General features: G+C 44.5%; 1 protein-coding gene across 2 annotated transcripts in view; it reads right to left on the minus strand.

Annotated features, from left to right (window-relative positions):
* Positions 1-20,704, minus strand: part of Tmem202 (transmembrane protein 202) — a 21,004-nt gene continuing 300 nt past the window's right edge. The window contains exons 1-5 of one of the 2 annotated variants that reach the window (NM_178388.2): positions 6,695-6,831; positions 6,048-6,294; positions 1,419-1,568; positions 949-1,080; positions 15-604 (exon numbers count right to left, since the gene is read on the minus strand). In NM_178388.2, coding sequence (NP_848475.1) covers positions 384-604; positions 949-1,080; positions 1,419-1,568; positions 6,048-6,294; positions 6,695-6,772 — 828 coding nt within the window. In that variant the 5' untranslated portion in view covers positions 6,773-6,831 and the 3' untranslated portion in view covers positions 15-383. Of the gene's footprint in view, positions 605-948; positions 1,081-1,418; positions 1,569-6,047; positions 6,295-6,694; positions 6,832-20,704 lie in introns of those variants that run through there. The other variant, XM_017313629.1, reaches the window with a different exon arrangement.

Raw genomic sequence — 20,704 nt, forward strand, 5'->3', positions numbered from 1 at the left:
TTTCCTCTGAATTCTCACTACCTTCTCTTTTATTTTCAAGACGTATTTATGTGTGCACGCTCGCACTCCAGAAGAGAACGCTGACGTCCCATCTCCTCATCTCCACCTAGTCTTTGAGGAGGCTTGTTATGTGGGTGCTGGGATTCCAACTCTGAACCCCATGACTGTACTGCCAGCACTGCTGAGCCGTTTCTCCAGCCCTCCACTCCTTTCTCGATAATTGTCTTACATATTTTGGATGTGGTGCACACAAAAGACATTTCGTTAGGTTTCCTGCTATTACAGACATGATATCAGAAGGTTTCATCGAAGTTCACAATCACTTCTCTCTGACCTCACACTCTCTATTTTTAAGACAGCAAATTTAGCCTTCTGTCATCCTATCACAGTCTTGTGGTAGCCAGTTTTCCCTTTCTCACATTCTGTAGTTTTTCCTGTCTCCCACTTAGAAACTGCATCTCAGAACGTGACCTTTCAGCTGTAGCAGACAGTGTTTTTGGCACTGGCCCAATGCCCAGCCTGGACTTCTGCCATAGATCCGCGCTGACACCCTCATCAGGAGGATGGAATTGGAAAGTTATGAAGTTGAGAAAAGAGATGATCCCTAGAAGAGGGGAAAAATGAGATGTGATTTAACAGACAGTCTCTTAGCTCTTAAAACTCACATTCATCCTTTTTAAGGTCTGGTTAGAATAACGCTTCACTCCACTGGATTCCAATGATCATACTATTTTTTTCTGTGTACCCTTAAACAAATTACTTAACCTATCCATACCTCATTTTTAGAAAGAACAAGTTACTAATTCTAGGCTTTTGATTACCAAATCTATGCTTTCCCACCACACCACACTGCCTCCCCATGTCTCTATTTCTTCTCCATTCTACCTCCTGTTACAGAAATGACTTCCTGTCCCACCCTCCTAAGCCCAGCACAGGGGGTTGACTCACCAACACAGATATATAAGACCTCACTGCACCAACTAAGATAGTAGGTCCACAGGAACTCATACTCCATGGCATTCTTTGTGTATAATTCAACCTGCGCCAGAAACAGGTTGAGGCAGAGGAGCAAGCTGACAGCTGGGACCAAAAGAAAAGATGTCACAACCTATCAGCATCTTCCGTTAGCCTTGACTGCCACCCCCAGCTCCTCTTCCATTTACAGGGATCATACCCATGGCAGAGATCAAAAGGTTTAAAACTTGGGGATTAGCCAAGCTGAGAGAAAGAAGGGGTCCTCTACTTGGTATAAGACAATTAAGCTCCATGTTCCATGCAATGGGATAGGACAAGGAGATGGCCACGCAGTGTGATGTGGAAGAACATTGAAGGATAGGAAAGACTTGGGAAGCCCCCAGAGACACTCAGTTTCCTTGACTATTTTACCCTGGTACACTGACTCCCTTGCTAGTCCATACCTGAGCAGAAGCTGAGCATGGACACCTTCAGATCCAACTCAGCGGACATCATTCTTTCTGCAGGGCGGCAAGAGCTCAAGAGCAAGCCAAGGCTGATAAGCATGAAGAGGATGGAGATGAGGAACAAGGCTCTGGAGTACTGGAGATAATCTGCAGGGAGAAGAGGAAAGGCCTGATCAGCCCAGTCACTGACATCCTCGAGGAGCGCTGGAGAGCCGGGCTTAGTGTCACACAGCTGTCATCCCAGCACTCAGGATGTGGCAACAGGAGAACTCGGGAGGTCCGGAACAGCCTGGGCTACATAGTGAGTTCCAGGCTAGCCTGGGCTACTTGAGACCTTGTCTCAAACAAACAAACAATCAAACAGGTAACTAATTAATGCCTGATAAAGTCTCAGAGAAGGAAGTAGGACAAAAGAAGGTGAAATGGAGTTTGCTGTGTAGTACCATGGACACTAATAAGATCCTCGTTACTAAGTTTTCATTATCACATAAAATACCCTTTTACCCACTTCTGAAACAGGGTTTCACTATGTCCAAGCTGGCCTTGAGTTGCTGACCTTCCTATGCTGTGCTAGACTTACAGGTACACTATCATACTTGGCTACATGGATTTTCTTTACTGTGAAGGCAAAGCCATTTTTGGTAAATTAAGGATAATACATGAATATTTCAGTTATGTCAATTAGTTTATAAAAGGATTGATGGCCATCACAAACCAGTTTAAGACCTTTTTTCCAATTCTAGTTCTAAAAGCAATCTAAATTCAATCTAAATACCCAATCTAAATATTGTAATGAACACTAAAATGAGACAATATAGATATATATATATAATATATATAATTATATATAAAAATATGAGACAAGAAGACAGACAGCCACATTCTCAATGATTAGAAGTGAACATCGTTAGTATTTTTTTTTTTTGAGACAGGGTTTCTCTGTATAGCCCTGGCTGTCCAGGAATTCACTTTGTAGACCAGGCTGGCCTCGAACTCAGAAATCTGCCTGCCTCTGCCTCCTGAGTGCTGGAATTAAAGGCATGCGCCATCACATCCGGCTCATTGTTAGCATTTTATTTCATTTTTCTACTTTATTTTATTTTGTTGTTGTTGTTTGACACATATCTCATTTAGCCCAAGCTAGGCTCAAATTTGCTAAGTAACTGAAGACCTTGGATTCTTGATCCTTCTGTCTCTAGCTTTTAAGTGCTGAGTTACAAGTGTGCATCACCAGCCTGGCAGTTTTTTATTTTTTTGAGAAAGGATGTTATTCTAACTTATTATCTACTGAATTTGGGCCCAACTTAGACAACAGAGTAAGAGAGGCTAGCCTAACTTAGCCTCCCAAGTGCTGGGACTGCTTGTGGCACATGCCTTTAGTCCCAGCACTTGGGAGACAGAGGCAGGCAGATCTCTGTGAGTTCAGGTCAGCCTAGTCTACAGGTCAGCAAGGACTACATAGTGAAACCCTGCCTTAAAACAAACAAACAAAGATTATTTCCATTTTGTTCAGCTGAGGTTGTACACACAGGTAATCCTAGCACTTAAGATACAGATTTGGGAAGGAGCAGAAGTTCCACATTGTCCTCAACTGCATAGTCAGCTGGAGGCCATAGAAGGCTACTTGAGACCCTATTTGAAGAAGAAAAGAAGAAGAAGAAGAAGAAGAAGAAGAAGAAGAAGAAGAAGAAGAAGAAGAAGAAGAAGAAGAAGAAGAAGAAGAAGAAGAAGAGAAGGAGGAGGAGGAAGAGGAGGAGGAAGAGGAGGAGGAGGAAGAGGAAGAGGAGGAAGAAGAAGAGGAGGAGGAAGCTGCTCCCGCCGCCAAACAAAACAAAGCAACCAAAATACCAAAGGATTCTGTCTAAGAACTGCCTCATGAGGCTGGAGACATGGCTGAGCCGTTAAGAGCTCATACTGCTCTACCAGAGACCAGAGTGTGGTTCCCGGCATCCACACACAGCTCATAACCATCTAGAGAACCAGTTCCAGGGGATCAGGCATCCTCTTCTGTATTTGCTGGCACCTCCACTCATGTGTACAAAACATACTTAATTAAAAAGTTAAGGTCTTTTTTTTAAAGATCTGCCATATAAATTTCATTTTGTTCTCTATAGCCTGTTCCTTATAATAAAAACATTCATTTCTGTTGATAGAAATCATAAACCTAACCATGGAGGCTTATGTTAGAGGGAGTTAGAGGGAGGCCTCAAGGCAATATTTAATTTTTCACATTAAAAAGAAAATAACTTAAAGATTTATTTATTTATTATTTATATAATATTTTGTCTGCATGTATGCCTACACACCAGAAGAGGGTACCAGATCTCATTTACAGATGGTTGTGAGCCACCATGCAGTTCGTAGGAATTGAACTTAGGACCTCTGGAAGAGAAGGCAGTACTCTTAACCTCTGAGCTACCTCTCCACCCAAGAAAATAACTTAAAAGTAGTTTCTTGGGGCTGTAGAGATGGCTCAGTGGTTAAGAGCAGTGACTGCTCTTCCAAAAGTCCTGAGTTCAAATCCCAGCAACCACATGGTGGCTCACAACCATCCGTAATGAGATCTGACGCCCTCTTCTGTAGTGTCTGAAGACAGCTATAGTGTACTTACATATAATAAATAAATAAATAAAATCTTTTTTTTAAAAAAGCAGTTTCTTTTCTAAAGACTGTGTCACTGAAAATGAACAGTCCATGTAACCTCTAAGACTGAGCTGTAGGCTTCCTACAGCCAGGTATATTTTGCAGTATTTACCTCTTGATACACAAGCGCTCTATCCTTCCCTATAGCTGCCTGACCAAAAAAGCTAAGGGGACCAAAAAAGGGAACTTGGCCTAAGCTGGATCTATTTTATTATTTGGCTTGGAAATGTCGATTTCCTCTTGCTTGTGTGAAATGATGGGCCATAAGGCTAAGCCTGCTGTTGGCACCGACACACTAATAAACAGGAAAACCTGGGCTGTGGAGATAAAAGCAAACATAAACAATGTTGAGTGTCAGCTGGACACTGGAGAGCCCGAGAGACTGGACAGACTGATGGCCTGGTTGTCTTTGTCTGAGAGCCCAGTCCTGAGTCAGTCCCTTCACACCCACTGCACTTCCTGCCCTTGGCACTTTGTGACAGTCTCTCTTATCTTTTTAAAAGTTCACCCTTAAGATAAGGTTCTAGTACTGGGGGCCCGGGGAGGGGGGAGACAGCAAGATGGCTCAGTGGGTAAAAGCACTTGATGCCAAGCCTGACAACCTGGGTTAGATCCCTGGGGCTCACAGAGAAGGGGAAAAAAAACTCAGAAAGACATACATAAATGTAAATAAATAAATTACACACACACACACACATACTCACTCTCTCTCTCTCTCTCTCTCTCTCTCTCTCTCTCACACACACACACACACACACACACACACACATGAGATTGGGGTTTGAAACAGGTTTGGCTATGTAACCCAGGGTAGTCTCGAACTCACTATCTTCTTCCCTCAGTCTACCAAGGAATAAGATTACAGGCATGTGCTACCATGCTTAACATATATATATATATATGTTATATATTTTTATTTATTTATTTATTTTGGTTTTTCGAGACAGGGTTTCTCTGTATAGCCCTGGCTGTCCTGGAGCTCACTTTGTAGACCAGGCTGGCCTCGAACTCAGAAATCTGCCTGCCTGGGCTGGTGAGATGGCTCAGTGGGTAAGAGCACCTGACTGCTCTTCCGAAGGTCTGGAGTTCAAATCCCAGCAACCACATGGTGGCTCACAACCATCTGTAACAAGATCTGACGCCCTCTTCTGGAGTGTCTGAAGACAGCTACAGTGTACTTACATATAATAAATAGATAAATCTTTTAAAAAAATAAAAATAAAAAATAAAAAAAGAAATCCACCTGCCTCTGCCTCCCGAGTGCTGGGATTAAAGGCATGCGCCACCACACCCGGCAACATATGTTTTTTCCTCCTAAGACAAGATCACATGATTTAAAAAAAATAGATTTTTGTATCGCCCAGGCTTTCTCAAACTTACTTCTGATCCTCCTGTCTCTGCCTTCTGAATGCTAGGGTTATAGAGGTGCCATCACAGCTGGTTATGCTTTGCATAAACCTTGTGAATGGTAGGCAAACACACTGCCTACTTAACCACATCCCTGCCCTCCACGTTTTGTATATGGCAGGTGAGTACTCTACAATGAGTTTCATCCCCAGCTCTGATTTCAGCTTTTGAAGGGCAGGAAGCTTAGCTGTCAAAGTTTCAAAATTGTTTAGGAGCTCTGGTACAAAAGGGCCTGCCTGTGTATGTCAATGAGAAGCTTTCATCTAGAAAGAGGAGCGGTCCAGATAAAAAGGCCACTCAAATATCAATCATGTGGGTCACCTGTATCCAAACCTGTCCCAAGATAGTATCTTATAAATGTCAAAAGAATTCTACCTAAAGAATAGTAGCAGCTTTTATTCATATGGGACAGGAATCAACCCAGGATAGGAAAGAGGACATATACAGGATACCAATAAAAAAGGGCAGTCATATTTACAACTCGTCTCAGATCCAAAAAAATCTTAAAGTAAGAAAGTCAGGCCTGCAATAAAGTAAGAAAGTGGGGCCTGTGACATTGACTTTTGTGGCACTCACAGGGTGGCTTGGGTGTGTGGCTCCAGCACAGCTCATGGTAGCATAAGGTCCAGAGTCCTGCTTTGAGTTCAAGGCCATTGTTGTTCACCAGGAACTGCACCAAGTTCAGTGGGGATGTGCAGGCCAGTAGCAAGACACTAAAGCCAGAGAGGCTACCACAGAACATCCGGATGTAGGTGCAAGCCTCATTCACATACTGCTGTCGCTTCTGGGTCGATACGGATTGTTGGTTGGTAGGAAGGGTAGGCTACAAGGATGAGAGAAATGTTGCCAAAGAAGCTAACCCCAGATCCCTGGGGTCTCCTATCTCTCTCTACTCCGATATCCCCAGGTGGGTTTGATCTGTAGACCTCTTACCTCTTTTTAAAAGTCAAAATTTCAGGGCTGAAGAGATGACTCAGAGGTTAAGGGCACTGGCTGCTCTTCCAGAGGTCCTGAGTTCAATTCCCAACAACCACATGGTGGTTCATTACCATCTATAACAAAATCTGGTGCCCTCTTCTGGTGTGCAGGCATGCATGTGGAATACTGTATACTAAGTAAATAAAATCTTAAAAAAAAAAGTCAAAATTTCGTAGGTATTCTTTTCTAACTTTCTGCTCAAGTCAAGCCCCCTTCCTCCCCTATGGACTACATTGTCTCCTTACCCGTTGGTATCTCAGGTCCCCCTTTATTTTGATGACCTCAGGACTGTAAAAGGTCATGGTTTGTTCCTTTCTCTCCATCTTGGCAGCCAGTTCAACTTTCTAACTGCCACGGAATTTGTCTCAACACTGCCTCACACATGCCAGAAGAATCCTGGGTATAGAGCCTGTTTCTCTTTCATCATTTTCAGTCTTAGAACACTAGGAAGAAATTATGAGAGAGAGAGAGAGAGAGAGAGAGAGAGAACAGTCAGGAAGAGACAGAGAGACAGAGACAAGAGAGAGACAGACAGAGACAGAGAGAGCTAGTGTGTGTGTGTGTGTCTAGACAAGTTTCTCTGTATAGCCTTCTGTCTTTACATGTGTTCTGGGACTCTAACTTGGGTCACCCGGCTTGTACAAAGTGGCTTTACCTGCTTAGCTCTGTCTTTGTCCTCTCATTCCCTCCTTTCAATATCTTCTGTTCATGGAAAAGCACTCTGCCACAGACACACTGCTGACAGGGCCCACTCTAATGCCAATAGCCATTGCCCTGGACACTAAAATCTGATGTGCTGAAAGTGACAACTCTTCCAGATGCAGAGGTGGTGCTAGGCTCTACATGAAATCGAGGAGTTTCCCTGACTCACATCAGCACAGTCGATGCCCTAGCGACACTGGTCGTCTTACACTACTGTCTGCCTCTGAGCCTTGCCCCTCACCTCCTTCTTAGGAGGTGCTGTACTTCAGAGGTGCAGTGCAGGTGGCATTCTGTTCCTCAGCTTCATCACCAGCTTTGCTTACATAGAAACACTGGATCCTAAGTCCGCTGAATCCATATGCCTGAGTATAAGTTTCTGCCAGCACACCCTCTTCCCAGGTCCCATGACCTGTTAAAGCTTGTTCTGTATGTCAGCTGGTGCGAACCACTAGTTCTACATGCTAGTATATGCCCATGCTTCAGCCTGCAAACTTCTCTTGTGTGTGATGTATCTGTATGGGACATGCATCCACATATGTGTACCTGTGTGTATGCAGATACATAGCTTGACAACAGTTGTCCTCCTTGATCATACTGCACCTTTTTTTTTTTTTTTTGAAACAGGGTCTCCATTAAATCCATGCCAATATGGCTGGCCTGGCCAGCAAGGCCCAGGGAGACCAGGGAGACGTGCTTCTCCATGCCCCAGCACGGGAACTACAAATGCATACCACTGCTCTAGGCTTTGTATAGTGTGTGACAAGTACTTTTTCCTTTTTTCTCTTTTCTTTCTTCTTTTTTTTTAAAAGATTTATTTATTTAATGTATGTGGGTACACTGTCACACTTCAGGCATACCAGAAGAGGGCATTGGATCCCAATACCCTGTGAGCCACCATGTGGTTGCTGGGAATTAAACTCAGGACCTCTGGAAGAGCAGTCAATGCTCTTAACCACTGAGCCATCTCTCCAGCCCACGCACTTCTTTTTACAAAGGTTTTATTTTATTTTTATGATACAGATGTGTATCTGAATATGTGCATGCCAGTGCAGCTGTCTCCAGAGACCAGAAGAGAGGAACAGATCTGTGAGCTGCCTGATATGAACGCTGGGAGTCACACTCGGGTCCTCGGGTGGGGCAGTGAGAAGTGCTTCTTCTCTAACTGAGCCATCTCCCCAGCTCCTCGGGGTAACACAGGCTGACGGCAAACTCATGACCCCCCTGAATCTGCCTCTTCCACATTTTCCTGCTAGCAGGAACCAGCAAAGCCAGCCAGACTTCCTTCTGCCAAAGTACTATTTAACTTTTCCGGCACCAGTTCCAAGTGTGGAGGCAGAATATTTAGTGACAAATGAGACTGGGTGACCAACAGATTTCTAGACAACTCACTGAGGTTGGTACAGAGGGAAGAGAGGTACCGCTCACTACCAGAAGTAGAGAAGGGTATACAAGCTTTATTTTAAAGGGTTTCCCAGGTCATCAACCTGGAGAACATTTGTGGTGAAGACTTGAACCAAGACAGGAAGCCACAAAGGGCTTGAGGTTCTTAGGACACTATCAGTTGGATTCTACTAGGTATGGAATAAAGGTTGCCAGTACGTGTGATGGCTCACGCCTGTAATTTCAGCACTGAGAAGTCACAGGGAGGGTGATCACCCATGAATTTGAAGCTAGTCTGGGCTACAGAGTAAGTTCTAGGCTAGCCTGGACTACAGAGGAAATTCTGGGCCAACCTGGCTACAGAGTGAGATGCTGCCTAAAAATAAAAATAAAAACAAAACAAACAAACAACCCCACAACCACCACCAACAACAACAAAACACCATATATTGTGCACCACAACTAGATGGTTGTGGTGAGTCTATTGCTGAAGACATGTCACACTCTGGTTCTAGGACATAGAACACTGAGAAATTAAGCAAGACCTGACCTCTAAACTTCTGTCCTGCTGCCAGCTTCCACAGAGCCAGCAGGTACTATACAGACCGCTAGGGGAGAAAAGGACGTCAACAGCCCCAGCCCTGGATGCTCACTTAGTGTTGCATGGTCATCCTTGCAGCCTCTCTGCTGTCTTCGCAAGCTTGCTCAAATGCAGCCTTGGCACAAGCCACATCATGACAGATAAAATACTAATATTGGTGGGAAAACTGTGTTACCCTGGGATCCCTGGGATTCCTTCACTAGGGGCATTAAACAAGCACACCACCAAACAGATGACATTGATGTAATGTGGGATGCCAGACCATTTGTGAACAGTGACTCATGTCTTGAACAAAACAATCTACTCATTAAAGGAACAGATTGGCACCACCCGACGCTCAGGCCTACCCTGAGCACTTACCCCAAAGAGTAGGACTCTGACTAGCTAGGAACGTGCTGAGCTCTGTAGTGGGTATAACAGAACATGCATGTTAATCTGGTGGCTATGTATGCTGTCATTTAGTATACAGTGAAACCATTGTCATTGTTTTGAAAAGCAATCTTGGGCTGGAGAGATAGCTCAGTGGTTAAGAGCACTGACTGCTCTTCTGAGGGTCAGACTCCTGAAATTTGAACCAATAACTGTCTACTGAGTCATGTTGAACCAAACTCTTCCTGCCTCCTGCTCATCACTGCTGGCCGTAAAGATCACAGAGGCCCTTGGAGAAGGACATCAAGTGTATTGTATTTAAAACACTTGCATTGTCATCAGAAAATGGGAAGTTTCATATTCTTCACCCTCTGTCTCCATGCTTAGAGCTCTAAGTTCTCCCTAAGCCAGTTTGCTCCTTTGCTGGCTTAACAAGCCGTTCTCTTTCCACTGGCCTACTGACACTGTCTGGATAATACAGACTCAAGGAAGATGGAAGATTTTAATTCCTTTCTGTGCAGTTTATTTTTGCTTTTCTTTTCTTTTCTTTTTCTTTTTCTTTTCTTTTTTTTTTTTTTTTTTTTTTTTTTGGTTTTTTGAGACAGGGTTTCTCTGTATAGTCCTGGCTGTCCTGGAACTCACCCTGTAGACCAGGCTGGTCTCGAACTCAGAAATCTGCCTGCCTCTACCTCCCAAGTGCTGGGATTAAAGGCATGCGCCACCACTGCCCAGTGAGAAACCCCATCTTGAAAAAACCAAACCAAACCAAAACAACAAACAAACAAACAAAAACCCAAGTTGTTTCATTTCTTCTGAATTTCTTATGTTGTTGAAAGTTTACAAATTCAAGTCCATAACATTCCTTTTTGAATAGGGCAGTGGAATAAAATACAGACATGGGTGTGATGCGCTGCGTTCAAGCTCAAGGAAACCAGATGATCTTAAGCATCTTTGAGGGAGAATCCAAGGGGAGCAGACAGACTCCCTGTCAGGGGCCTACATATGCCCGTCCCCATTCCAGCCCTGTCACTCTCTGGATATATTTCACCTTAAAAAATTTATAAATAATTTCACTTAAAAAATGTGTTTGACTCAGGCATGGTGATACACACCTGTAATCTTAGCTTTCAGGATGCTGAGGGAGGAAGACCAGCATGATCTGGCTACATAGCAATTTCCTGTGGCAAAACCATGACAGAAGAAAATGTATGGGGTTGCACTGTGCTACACGCATTAAGGGACACATTTACTAATTGACCAAGCCAGCTCAGTCAGTCAACAGGGTCTCCAGGGAGTGAGGGAACAAAAAAGACAATTAAACAAAACTATAGCATGACCCCAGCCAGTGCCAAAGCTGAGAAGTCAGCTTTTTTTATTTCCAGTCAGCTTTTATATCGTTCTAGGTCCACACAGAGAACATAGTCAGTCCTAAGGCATAAACAAAGTAATCAAGGAGCAAACAAGGCAATAATCAAAGTAAACAAACAAGGCAATCAGCAAAGTTCCAGGTCACTGTGCCTAAGGGTTTATCAGAATGACTAAGATACAAGGAATACAAAACACTCCTTGGTTGTATTCACCTTGAGCCTACTTCTTTGTCTAGCCCAATGCCAAGTTCCTGCCAAGTTCCTAGAAGCAGCCCCCAAAGCTCTCCACAATTAATCTTATAACCATTGAATATCCAACTATGCATCCCGAAGGTGCTAGGTCCTGAAAGTGTCACTAGATGTAAGAGCCTAAGGTGGCTCTTGAGGACCAGTACTTCATGCTTCTGTCCCCAGTTCCTTCCCCTCACATGACAGGCACAGACTAGATTTTTCTAAGATCACATCTAGCTCTTAATATTTAAGAATCTCAAATATTTCCCTTAAATTACTAATATTTTTAAGTATGTATTTATGTGTATGTGAGTGTGCCTGTCCTTTTATATGTGCACCACATTTGGACAGGTGTCTAAGAGGCCAGAAGAGGGTGTCAGATGCCCTGGAACTGGAGCTGGAGGTAGTTGTGAGCCCCTGATGTGGGTGATGGGAACTAAACCCAAGGCATCCACCAAGTACTCTTACCTGCTGAGCTGTCCTGCCAGCCTCGTTGATACTGCTTTCTGGGTGAGAAGAGATCTTCTGTTCCCTTAGTTCATGCACATATACAATAGGGGATTAAATAAAGTTTTCAAACATACAAACTGGGTTGATTTAAATTGAGAAGAGTGGTGCTTCTCTTTGAGTCTTTGTGTAGACAACACTAAGTTCTGACCAGTGGCTCTATCTCTGCCAGGTTCCAAAATCATGCTAAGGGCGGGGACAGCCAGAGCCTCTGTCCTCACCTCTAAGAACAAAGTGTACTGTGGAGCTGTGCATCATTGCCCTGGAGCCATTTTGACCTAAACGCTCTGCCATCTCTTTCCAAATCTCTTCCTCGAGGAAGGATGCATAAGAGCTCCTTCATGTGTGTGTGTGTGTGTTCCATATAAGGGAAAAGTCTAAGAGAGAACTATAACACAGAATATTTTTAAGTGAGGAGAGGTGAAGTAGGGACACAGCTCTGTGGGTACAGTGCGTGCTGTGTAAGCGTGAAGACCTGAGTTGGGATCCCCAGGACCGAGATTGAAAAGCCTGATCCAGCCACTCACACCCTAGCACTGGGAAGCAGGGGCAAGTGGCTCCCCTGAGCTCACTGGCCAGGTTAGGCAGCGAGAGAGCTCATCTCAAGAAACAAAGCAAAGAGCAGCTAAGGAAGAACATAGCGTCTGGACTCTACACACACGTGCAGGTATGCACACATGCAAAAGTCCACAGAGCATGCACGCTTCATACACAGAGAAAACTGTGCCAGACAAAGAAAGAAATCCACAAAAAACACTGAGATGGAAGGAGATGCTGGTCAGCCGCTCAGCACTTGCCTAGCATGCAGGGCCGGCGGTTTGCTTCCCAGCACTGACAACAAGACGGCATTTCACTTAAAAAAAAAAAAAGGTTATTTTCTATATTTATTTTTATTTTATGTACATTGGTGTTTTTACCTGTGTGAGGGTATCCCTGTGTGAGGGTGTTAGGTTCCCTGGAACTGTGGTACAGTAGGTGTTGCAATTGAACCTAGGTCCTTGGGAAGAACTGACACTGCTTTTCACACACACACACACCAAAAGAGATCAGTGAAATGTGCTAATTGGAAACTGTATTTTCTGTTTTGTGTAGGTGTGCACACAACACAAAACAGAAAATACAGTTTCCAAATAGCACATTTCACTGATCTCTCCATCCACCATATGAGTCCCAGGGACTGAACTCGGGTTTCAGCCTCAGCACTCAGTACCTTTGCCCACGGAGCTACCTCACCAGCTCTGGACCCTGCCACAGTCATGTGTCACTAGCTTTCTAAAGCCAAATACTAGTGAACGGCCACAGGACAGAAGGTCTCATAGAAGATCTATGCTGTAGATTTCTAGAAGCTGGGCTCTTAGTCGAAAGGGAGGAGATAGGAGAATCGAGGCACAGGAGAATGAGAGGACGGTAAGGAGTGAAGAAGTTCGGCTTCTAGGGCCAGCTAAAAAATCCCAGTGAGCAGCAAGGCCAGGGTTGACTGCTTTCCTTCATTCCATCCTTGGGTTTTGTTTCAGTGCTGCCACACCCTCTCTTGGGGAAGAAGGGAGGGGTGGTTCCCTTCTGTGGGTGAACGCAGCCCCTAGGCCTGCACCTGTAGGTACAGGAAAAGCAGGCAGTGTTTTCCTCATAGCAGCAGGAGCAGTTCCCAAAACAAAAGAACAAAAACCTCAAAGGGCTAAATCTGAAAAGCCTCGGGGTCTGGTGCAGGCCTGTAATTTGGCACTAAGAATCCTGAGGCAGGGGGATTTTACATTTCAGGCCAGCTTTGGCTGTGTAGTAAAGTAAGATCTATTTAGAAAGGAAGAAACAGAGGGAGAGAAGAGAGAGAGAAGAGGGAGGGAGGGAGGGGCCAAAGAAATGGCTGACTGGTTAAGAGGGTTAAGAGCGCTGGCTACTCTTCCAGAAGACCTGATTTGACTTGGCACCCTAGAGTGGTTGCTGTGGCTTAGAACTGGGTGTAACTCCAGTTCCAGGGTACCCAACACCCTCTTCTGGTCTCCAAGGGCACCTTTATTCATGTGGCATACACATATACACATAAGTAAAACAATTACTATTTAAAAGGACAGAAAGAGATAAGAAAGAAGACAAAATGTAGGGCTGGAAAGACGGCTCAGAGCTTAAGAGTACTGACTGCTCTTCAACTCCCAGCAACCACACGGTGGCTCACAGCCTTCTGTAATCGGATCTGATGCCCTCTTCTGGTGTGTCTGAAGAGAGCAGTGGTGTACTCATACATAGCATACATAATCTTTAAAAAAAAAAAAAGAAGACAAAAATAAATGAAATTAAAATGTGTAGGTGGCACATATTTACATGTTAAAAAATAAAAGCTATCTGAAAGGCTCTATGAGGAGAGTCTCCCCTTCCTCCCACTCCCCGCCATGCTTAGCCTCTCAGTACTCAGCCCTCCAGAAGCAGTCAGCATTCACAGTTACATCCACTTGTAGACAGAGCACTAGACAGGCCTCCTCCTAGACAGGTTTTCCCTCCTTGGAGTAGCATTTTCCTTTGTGAATTCTGCTCAGAGTTTGTGCTGTCTTACTGCTGCTGCTAGAGCGCCTTGGTCAGTGCCAGCCCTGCCAGATGTCCACTCGATGCATCCTCAGAACGAGGCTGAGGACATCACCCCGGGTCATCTGATGGCATTGTCAGGTTTCCAAGGCTGCTCTTGACTCGCTTATTTTTAATTTTTCTTAGAGATGGGGGACACTTACAGCCATGTACAGTAGTGCTCACCTTTAACCTCAACACCGGGGAGACAGAGGCAGGTGGAGCTCTATGAGTTCAAGGCCAACCCAGTGACTTTCAGTCCAGCTAGAGCTTCATAGAGAGACTGTGCCGCAAAGCAAACAAACACTAAAACCACAAAACAAAACAAAAATTAAACAAAAATAAAAATGGAGTTTTCTACTTACTTTTGATTCATGGTTGGTATTTCATAGTATCTCATGATCCAAGAGCCATCTTATATCTGAGATACTTTCAATCTAGTGCAGATTAAGAATATAGACTGCTGCCAGGCAGTGGTGGTACACGTCTTTAATCCCAGCACTTGGGAGGCAGATGCAGGCAGATTTCTGAGTTTGAGGCCAGCCTGGTCTACAGAGTTCCAGGACAGCCAGGGCTATACAGACAATCCCTGTCTCGAAAAAAAAAAAAAAAAAAGAAGAAAGAAAGAAAGAAAAAGAAAAAAAAAAGAATATAGACTGCTGGGGCACATCGTGGCTTTAACAAAATAGAACTTTAGGGCCTGAAGACACTATATACACATTATCATACAGAAGAGGAAACTAGGACTTTTGTTATGAGTGTGTGAGGTCAGAGGTGTCAGATCTCCCTGGAGCTGGAGTTACAGAGGGTTTTGAGACACCAAATATGGGTGCTTGGAATCAAACCTGGGTCCTCTGCAAGAGCACTAAGCAGTCTTAATCACCTAGCCATCTCTTCATCCCTGGGCTTTTCAGAAACCTGCTGTGTGAGTTCATAGGAAGAATAGCACAGCTCTCCTAGCTCCATTATAGCTAACACTGTAATTGGTCAGTCACACAATCGGGACTTTGCTAGTGGAACTTTTCTTTGTTAAGTGCACCTAATCAACTTCTAACTAAGCCAAAATTTTAATCAGTGGAAAGGTGCAGTCAGGTAGAAAGTATATAAATAGAGATGTTTGGCCACTTGATATTTAAACAGAACGTCTGAACCAGGCCAAAACAGTACCACGCAATCACAGTGGCCACTACTAGCAGAACCATAAAATCAAATAAGGTTGTGTAAGCCAGCCCTGCTGAGTCATAGCACTGACCACGTAAGGGCTGCCATCTGGCAGCAGGGGTAGCCAAGGGCTGTTTAGTCAGGGTGATGGCCCTGCAGTTTCAGCTGTGCTGCCATTAAAATACACAGAGTTATTTCAAGACCAACTGGCTGAGATCAGTCTTAGAAACTTCTTCCGATGACAGTCATTAACAGAAGTTGAGCTAATTCTTCTTTAAATACATCCCCACACACTGATAAATCATTTTCTTTTTTGAGGATCTGTCTGAACAGCCAAGGATGAATAACCAGTAACTCAAAGAATCCAACTAGCCTCTCTGCCCAGAAAAATAATGTTTTCAAACATGGGAAATGAAGCTCTCTTCGTGTGCCTCAGCGTGGTCTCTGTACGGCCTGAGGAGGCCTAGTCCTTTCAAATCTTCAGAATTCAGTTTCCATGGCAAACTCCCAAGATGAATATTACAGGTTCTAAGAACCTTTGGGCTCCTGCAAAAGGGGTCACTGGTCCAGGTATGTTTTTTTAATTGTCAAAAGTGTCAACACCTGGACTGAGTGGTTAAATGCCTACTGAGCAAGCCTGAGGAACAGAGTTCAGATCTCCAGAAACAATGTAAATGTTGGGTAGTTATGGTGGTCCACCTGTAATACCAACCTCAGAAGGGACCCCAGAGCAAACTGGCTAGCAAGACTAGCCACACTGATGAACTCTGGCTTTGACTGAGAGAACCTGCCTCAATGAACGAGGTAGACGGGAGATCACGGATGATTGTGGACAATATCTTCTGACACCCACATCAATGCACATCCACACACATGTGCTCATACACATACAGACGACATACACACTGACAGAGTGCCTTGCTCAGCTGCTATTGGTTAACACAGAAAGGAATGTCTGTTGAGACAGCCTGCCTTCCAAGGTAGTCTGTCTGTTTTGCCTTGGGCAAACAATTTAAGGAAGGAGAGATATGTCACTCCTTACAGTTGCGATGGCGACATCATTTCCAAGCTCCTCAGGTCACTTCTGCAAAGGCTCACAACCAGCTTTGCCCCCTAGCAGACCTCTAAGTTACCCTGACTGTGAGCACTAATAAACACAGCCCTATCTGCTGAAGGTCAAACTGTCCTTCAACAGGCTGAACAGGCCATGGAGCAAACCAGCAGGCATCGATCCTTCATGGTCTCTGTATCAGTTCCTGCCACCAGTTCTACCTCGAATTCCCTAAGGGATGATACCCTATGATACAAACTTAACAAAGTAAACCTTTTTATCTTCAAGTTGCTCTTGGTCTTGGTGCTTATCACAACAATGGAAAGCAAACTAGGATGCTTGACTGTAACCCTGGTGTTTTTTTTTTTTTTTCTGACAGTATTGTATAGCCATTAAATAAATCTGCAGACTGAGGGGCTGGAGAAATGGCTCAGTGGTTAAGAGCACTTGCTGTTCTTACAGAGTACATGGGTTCTGTTTCCAGCATCCACATTGTGGCTTACAAGGTATGTAATTACAGTCTGGTGCCTTCTTCTTTCCTCGTGGGCACCAAGCATGTACACTACGCATTTAGATACAATCAGGTAAATATTTATATACATTAGAAAATAATAATTCTGGAGTCTGAGCCAGGCATGGGGGCAAATGTTTATAATCCTAGCTATGCAAGATAGGAGGAGAGATAAGAGGATCCCAGGTGTTATATTGGCCTGGGTTACACAGTGAGACCCTGTCTCAAAAACAGAAAACCTTCTAGTACAGGAAAATGACTCAACCCACTGTATAATCTGGAAAAAGAAAGCTCTGGCAGTGGTGCAGTGAGTTACAAAGTTAAATGAGCCGGGGATCAGCACAATTGGTAGAGTTCGGGATTAGTGTGCATGAAGCCCTACATTTGATCCCTAGAAGCAAATACACAGGGTTTGGTGGTACAAACCTGGAATCCTGAACACTCAGGAGACAGAGAAAGGAGGAGCTGAAGTGCCAGGTCACCCTTAGCCACGAGTTTGAGGCTAGCCTTTGCTACATGAAAAATAAAACCAGATCTTGCAAAGATCTTTTCTTGCCTTCCCATTCCTCTTCTGACCTCACTCAAGTCTACCAAGGCTTAGTCAAGTTATTGTAATTCTCAGAGTAAAACAGAGATAGCATGGAATTTCAACATTTATGAGAAAAAAATAAGGTACTGTCATAGCTTTGTTATTTGTTTGGTTTTTTTGTTTGTTTGTTTTTAACTAGGGTCTCACTATATAACTCTGGCTGTCCTAGAACTCACTATATAGACCAGGCTGGTTTCCAGTTCACAGAGATTCACCTGCCTTTGCCTTCCCCAGTGCTGACATTAAAGTCCTGAACCACAGGGTGGGGGATGATGCACACCTTTGATCCCAGCACTTGGGAGACAGAGGTAGGTGAATTTCTGTGAGTTCAAGGCCAGACTGGTCAACAGAGCTAGTTTCAGGATAGCCAGAGCTACATAAATAAACCTTGTCTCAAAAACAAAACAAAACAAAACAAAATCCTGAACCACTTCCAGCCTCATGATTAATTTTGATTGTAAACTTTGTTAAATTTAGAATCACTTAGAAGACATAATTCCAGGTCTGCCCACGAGGTGCATCTTTGTTCTATTGTTATGAAGAGACACCATGACCTCAGCAACACTTATAAAGGAAAGTATTTGTAAGATGGGGACTTGTTTACAGCTTCAAAGGTTTAATTCATTATCATTATGGCAGGGAGCATGGTGGCAGGGAGCATGGTGGCACACTTGGTGCTAGAGCAGTAACTGAGACCTACATCCTGATCCTTGGGCAGCTGGCAGAGAGGAGAGAGAGGAGGAGGGGAGAGAGAGGGGAGAGAAGAGGAGAGGAGGGTGAGGGAAGAGGCGGGGGGAGGGAGAGAAGAGAGAATGGACCTGTCACTCATGGTTTTTGAAACCTCAAAGCCCACCCCCAATGGCACACTTCCTCCAGCAAGGCCACACCTCCAAAGTCTTGTAATCCTTTGACACAGATCCACTCTCTAGTGACCAAGCAGTCAAACATATGAGCCTATGGGGGCCGTTCCCATTCATATCACCATACCCACCCACAATGTAGGTAGCACCTCTCACTGGCTTGGGGTTCTAGACTGAACGAACAGAGGAGAAAGCCAGCTGGGCGTCAGTACACACTGCCTTCACCTTCCTGATGCTGGACTCAGTGTGACTGGCCACGTCAGCCACCTCTCGCTCCTGCTGCATGCTTTCCCCTGTATGATGGACAATACCTCAAACTGTTGGCCAAAACAAACCCTTACTACCTAAGTTGCTGCTGCTGCTGTTGTTGTTTGTTTTTTGTGTGTTTGTCTGTTAGTTTGAGACAGGGTTTCTCAGTGTAGTCTTGATTGTCCTGACGCTCACTCTGCAGACCAGGTTGGCCTCAAAGTCAAGAGATCTGCCTGCTTCTGCTTGCTTCCTGAGTGCTGGGTTTAAAGGTGTGGGCCACCACAGCCTGCCTCCTAAATGGCTCGTGCCAGATGATTTATCACAACAGCAAGACAAGAAAGACACATATCTAGTATAGAGTGAGTGACTCAGTAATTTTTTACTTCAGTCTTAGTTCATGATCCAGCCTCATCCTTCCTCATGCATGAATTTTTTTTCCTAGCCAGATACAGCAGTTCATTAGTGCCTCCCATACTCTTCCACAGATCTCCACTTTGGTTCGCCCATATTAGTCATCCAACATCCACTCATGAAATGTCTGCTCTGTGCCAGGCTCTTCTGGGACCTTGGATCCTTGAGTGAGCACATCATTGTTTCTCCTTGACCGTTGCCTCCCTCCACAGGCTGGTCTCTTCCCTACACACTGAGTCAGGCTGGGCTTGCAAAATCTAACACAAGTGCTTCCTTCATGCACGCACTGGACAAACACAGCTGAACACTTCCTGCCTGCAGAGTCCTGGCTTAGGCAGTAAGGCTACAATGGTCTCATTCACCATGTGGTCTGATGGGGACATGGACAAGCAAAGGGACCAAAAAACGAACCCTGTAAAAGCAATGGAGACAAACCGATGCCTCACACAGCCCTTATCCTCACAGCATACATGCAGGATGACGAGGCTTCCTTGGAGGGTATCAGCCAGGATGCTAGCCTTCCTGAGCCTTATCACCCCAAGAATGGATTGAGTCACCAGTTCATCATCTATTCTATAATCACAGTGTACTTGGTGAAATCCTCTGGTACTCGGGTCTCTGCAACCACCATGGCTGGCAGAGCCGTGATCTGCGGGAATCAAGAAGGTAGTTCAGTTCAACATGACTAAGGAGGAAGGACACACAACATCGCACACAAGCAACACGTATGCCCACATGTTAGCATACACACATGTACTTCCACACACTTAACATGCTGCCCCAAACACAGAGTCCAGAGGCTGGGGGTGTGCTTAGGTTGTAGTACAGACAGTAGAGCATTTGTCTTCCTATCATGCACGAGCCCTGGTTTCAGACCCCATGACTGTGTATCAGGTGTACTAGGCATAATCTACCTGTAAACCTAGCACCCAGGAGATGGACGCTAGAGAGTTTGAAGTTCAAGGTCATCCTCAGCTGTACAGCAGCCAGCCTGGGCTTCATGAGACTCCTAAAGCTTTGTTTTTAAAAGATGACTGCAAGGGCTGGTGAGATGGCTCAGTGGGTAAGAGCACCCGACTGCTCTTCCGAAGGTCCGGAGTTCAAATCCCAGCAACCACATGGTGGCTCACAACCATCCGTAACGCCCTCTTCTGGAGTGTCTGAAGACAGCTACAGTGTACTTACATATAATAAATAAATAAATCTTTAAAAAAAAAGAAAAAAAAAAGATCACTGCAAGCCTTAAGACTATGGTTATGGAAATTGCCATGTTCTGGGATACCAAGTCTAGCACAATTAATGAGCAAAGTGGAAGTTCTCTCTCTTTTCTTCCACTGTTCCTCCTGCTCACTTCAGGGTTGAAGATTGAACCTGCGTTCTCAATCATGCTAATAAAGTTATCTAGCACTGAGCTTCACCTCTAGCTAAGAGAAATTTTCATAAATTCTTCTCAGTTATAGAAGTAAACATGGCTTCTGCACTTACAACAGCAGTCTTTCTGGCTTGACCTACTGAACACTCGGGTTACAGGCTTTTGCTAACACACCGGGTTCTGGCACTCACTAGATAGCCCGCACTGGCCATAGACTTACAGGAATCCTCCTGCCTTTCCCTCACTAATTCTGGTATCACAACTAGGAATCACCACAAACAATTTTTCAACACTTTGGGACGTCTTTCAATTGCTCCATGTTGAGACCCCTGGGGCTGATT

This window comes from Mus musculus, chromosome 9 (assembly GCF_000001635.26).
Source record: "Mus musculus strain C57BL/6J chromosome 9, GRCm38.p6 C57BL/6J".
Lineage (NCBI taxonomy): Eukaryota > Metazoa > Chordata > Mammalia > Rodentia > Muridae > Mus > Mus musculus.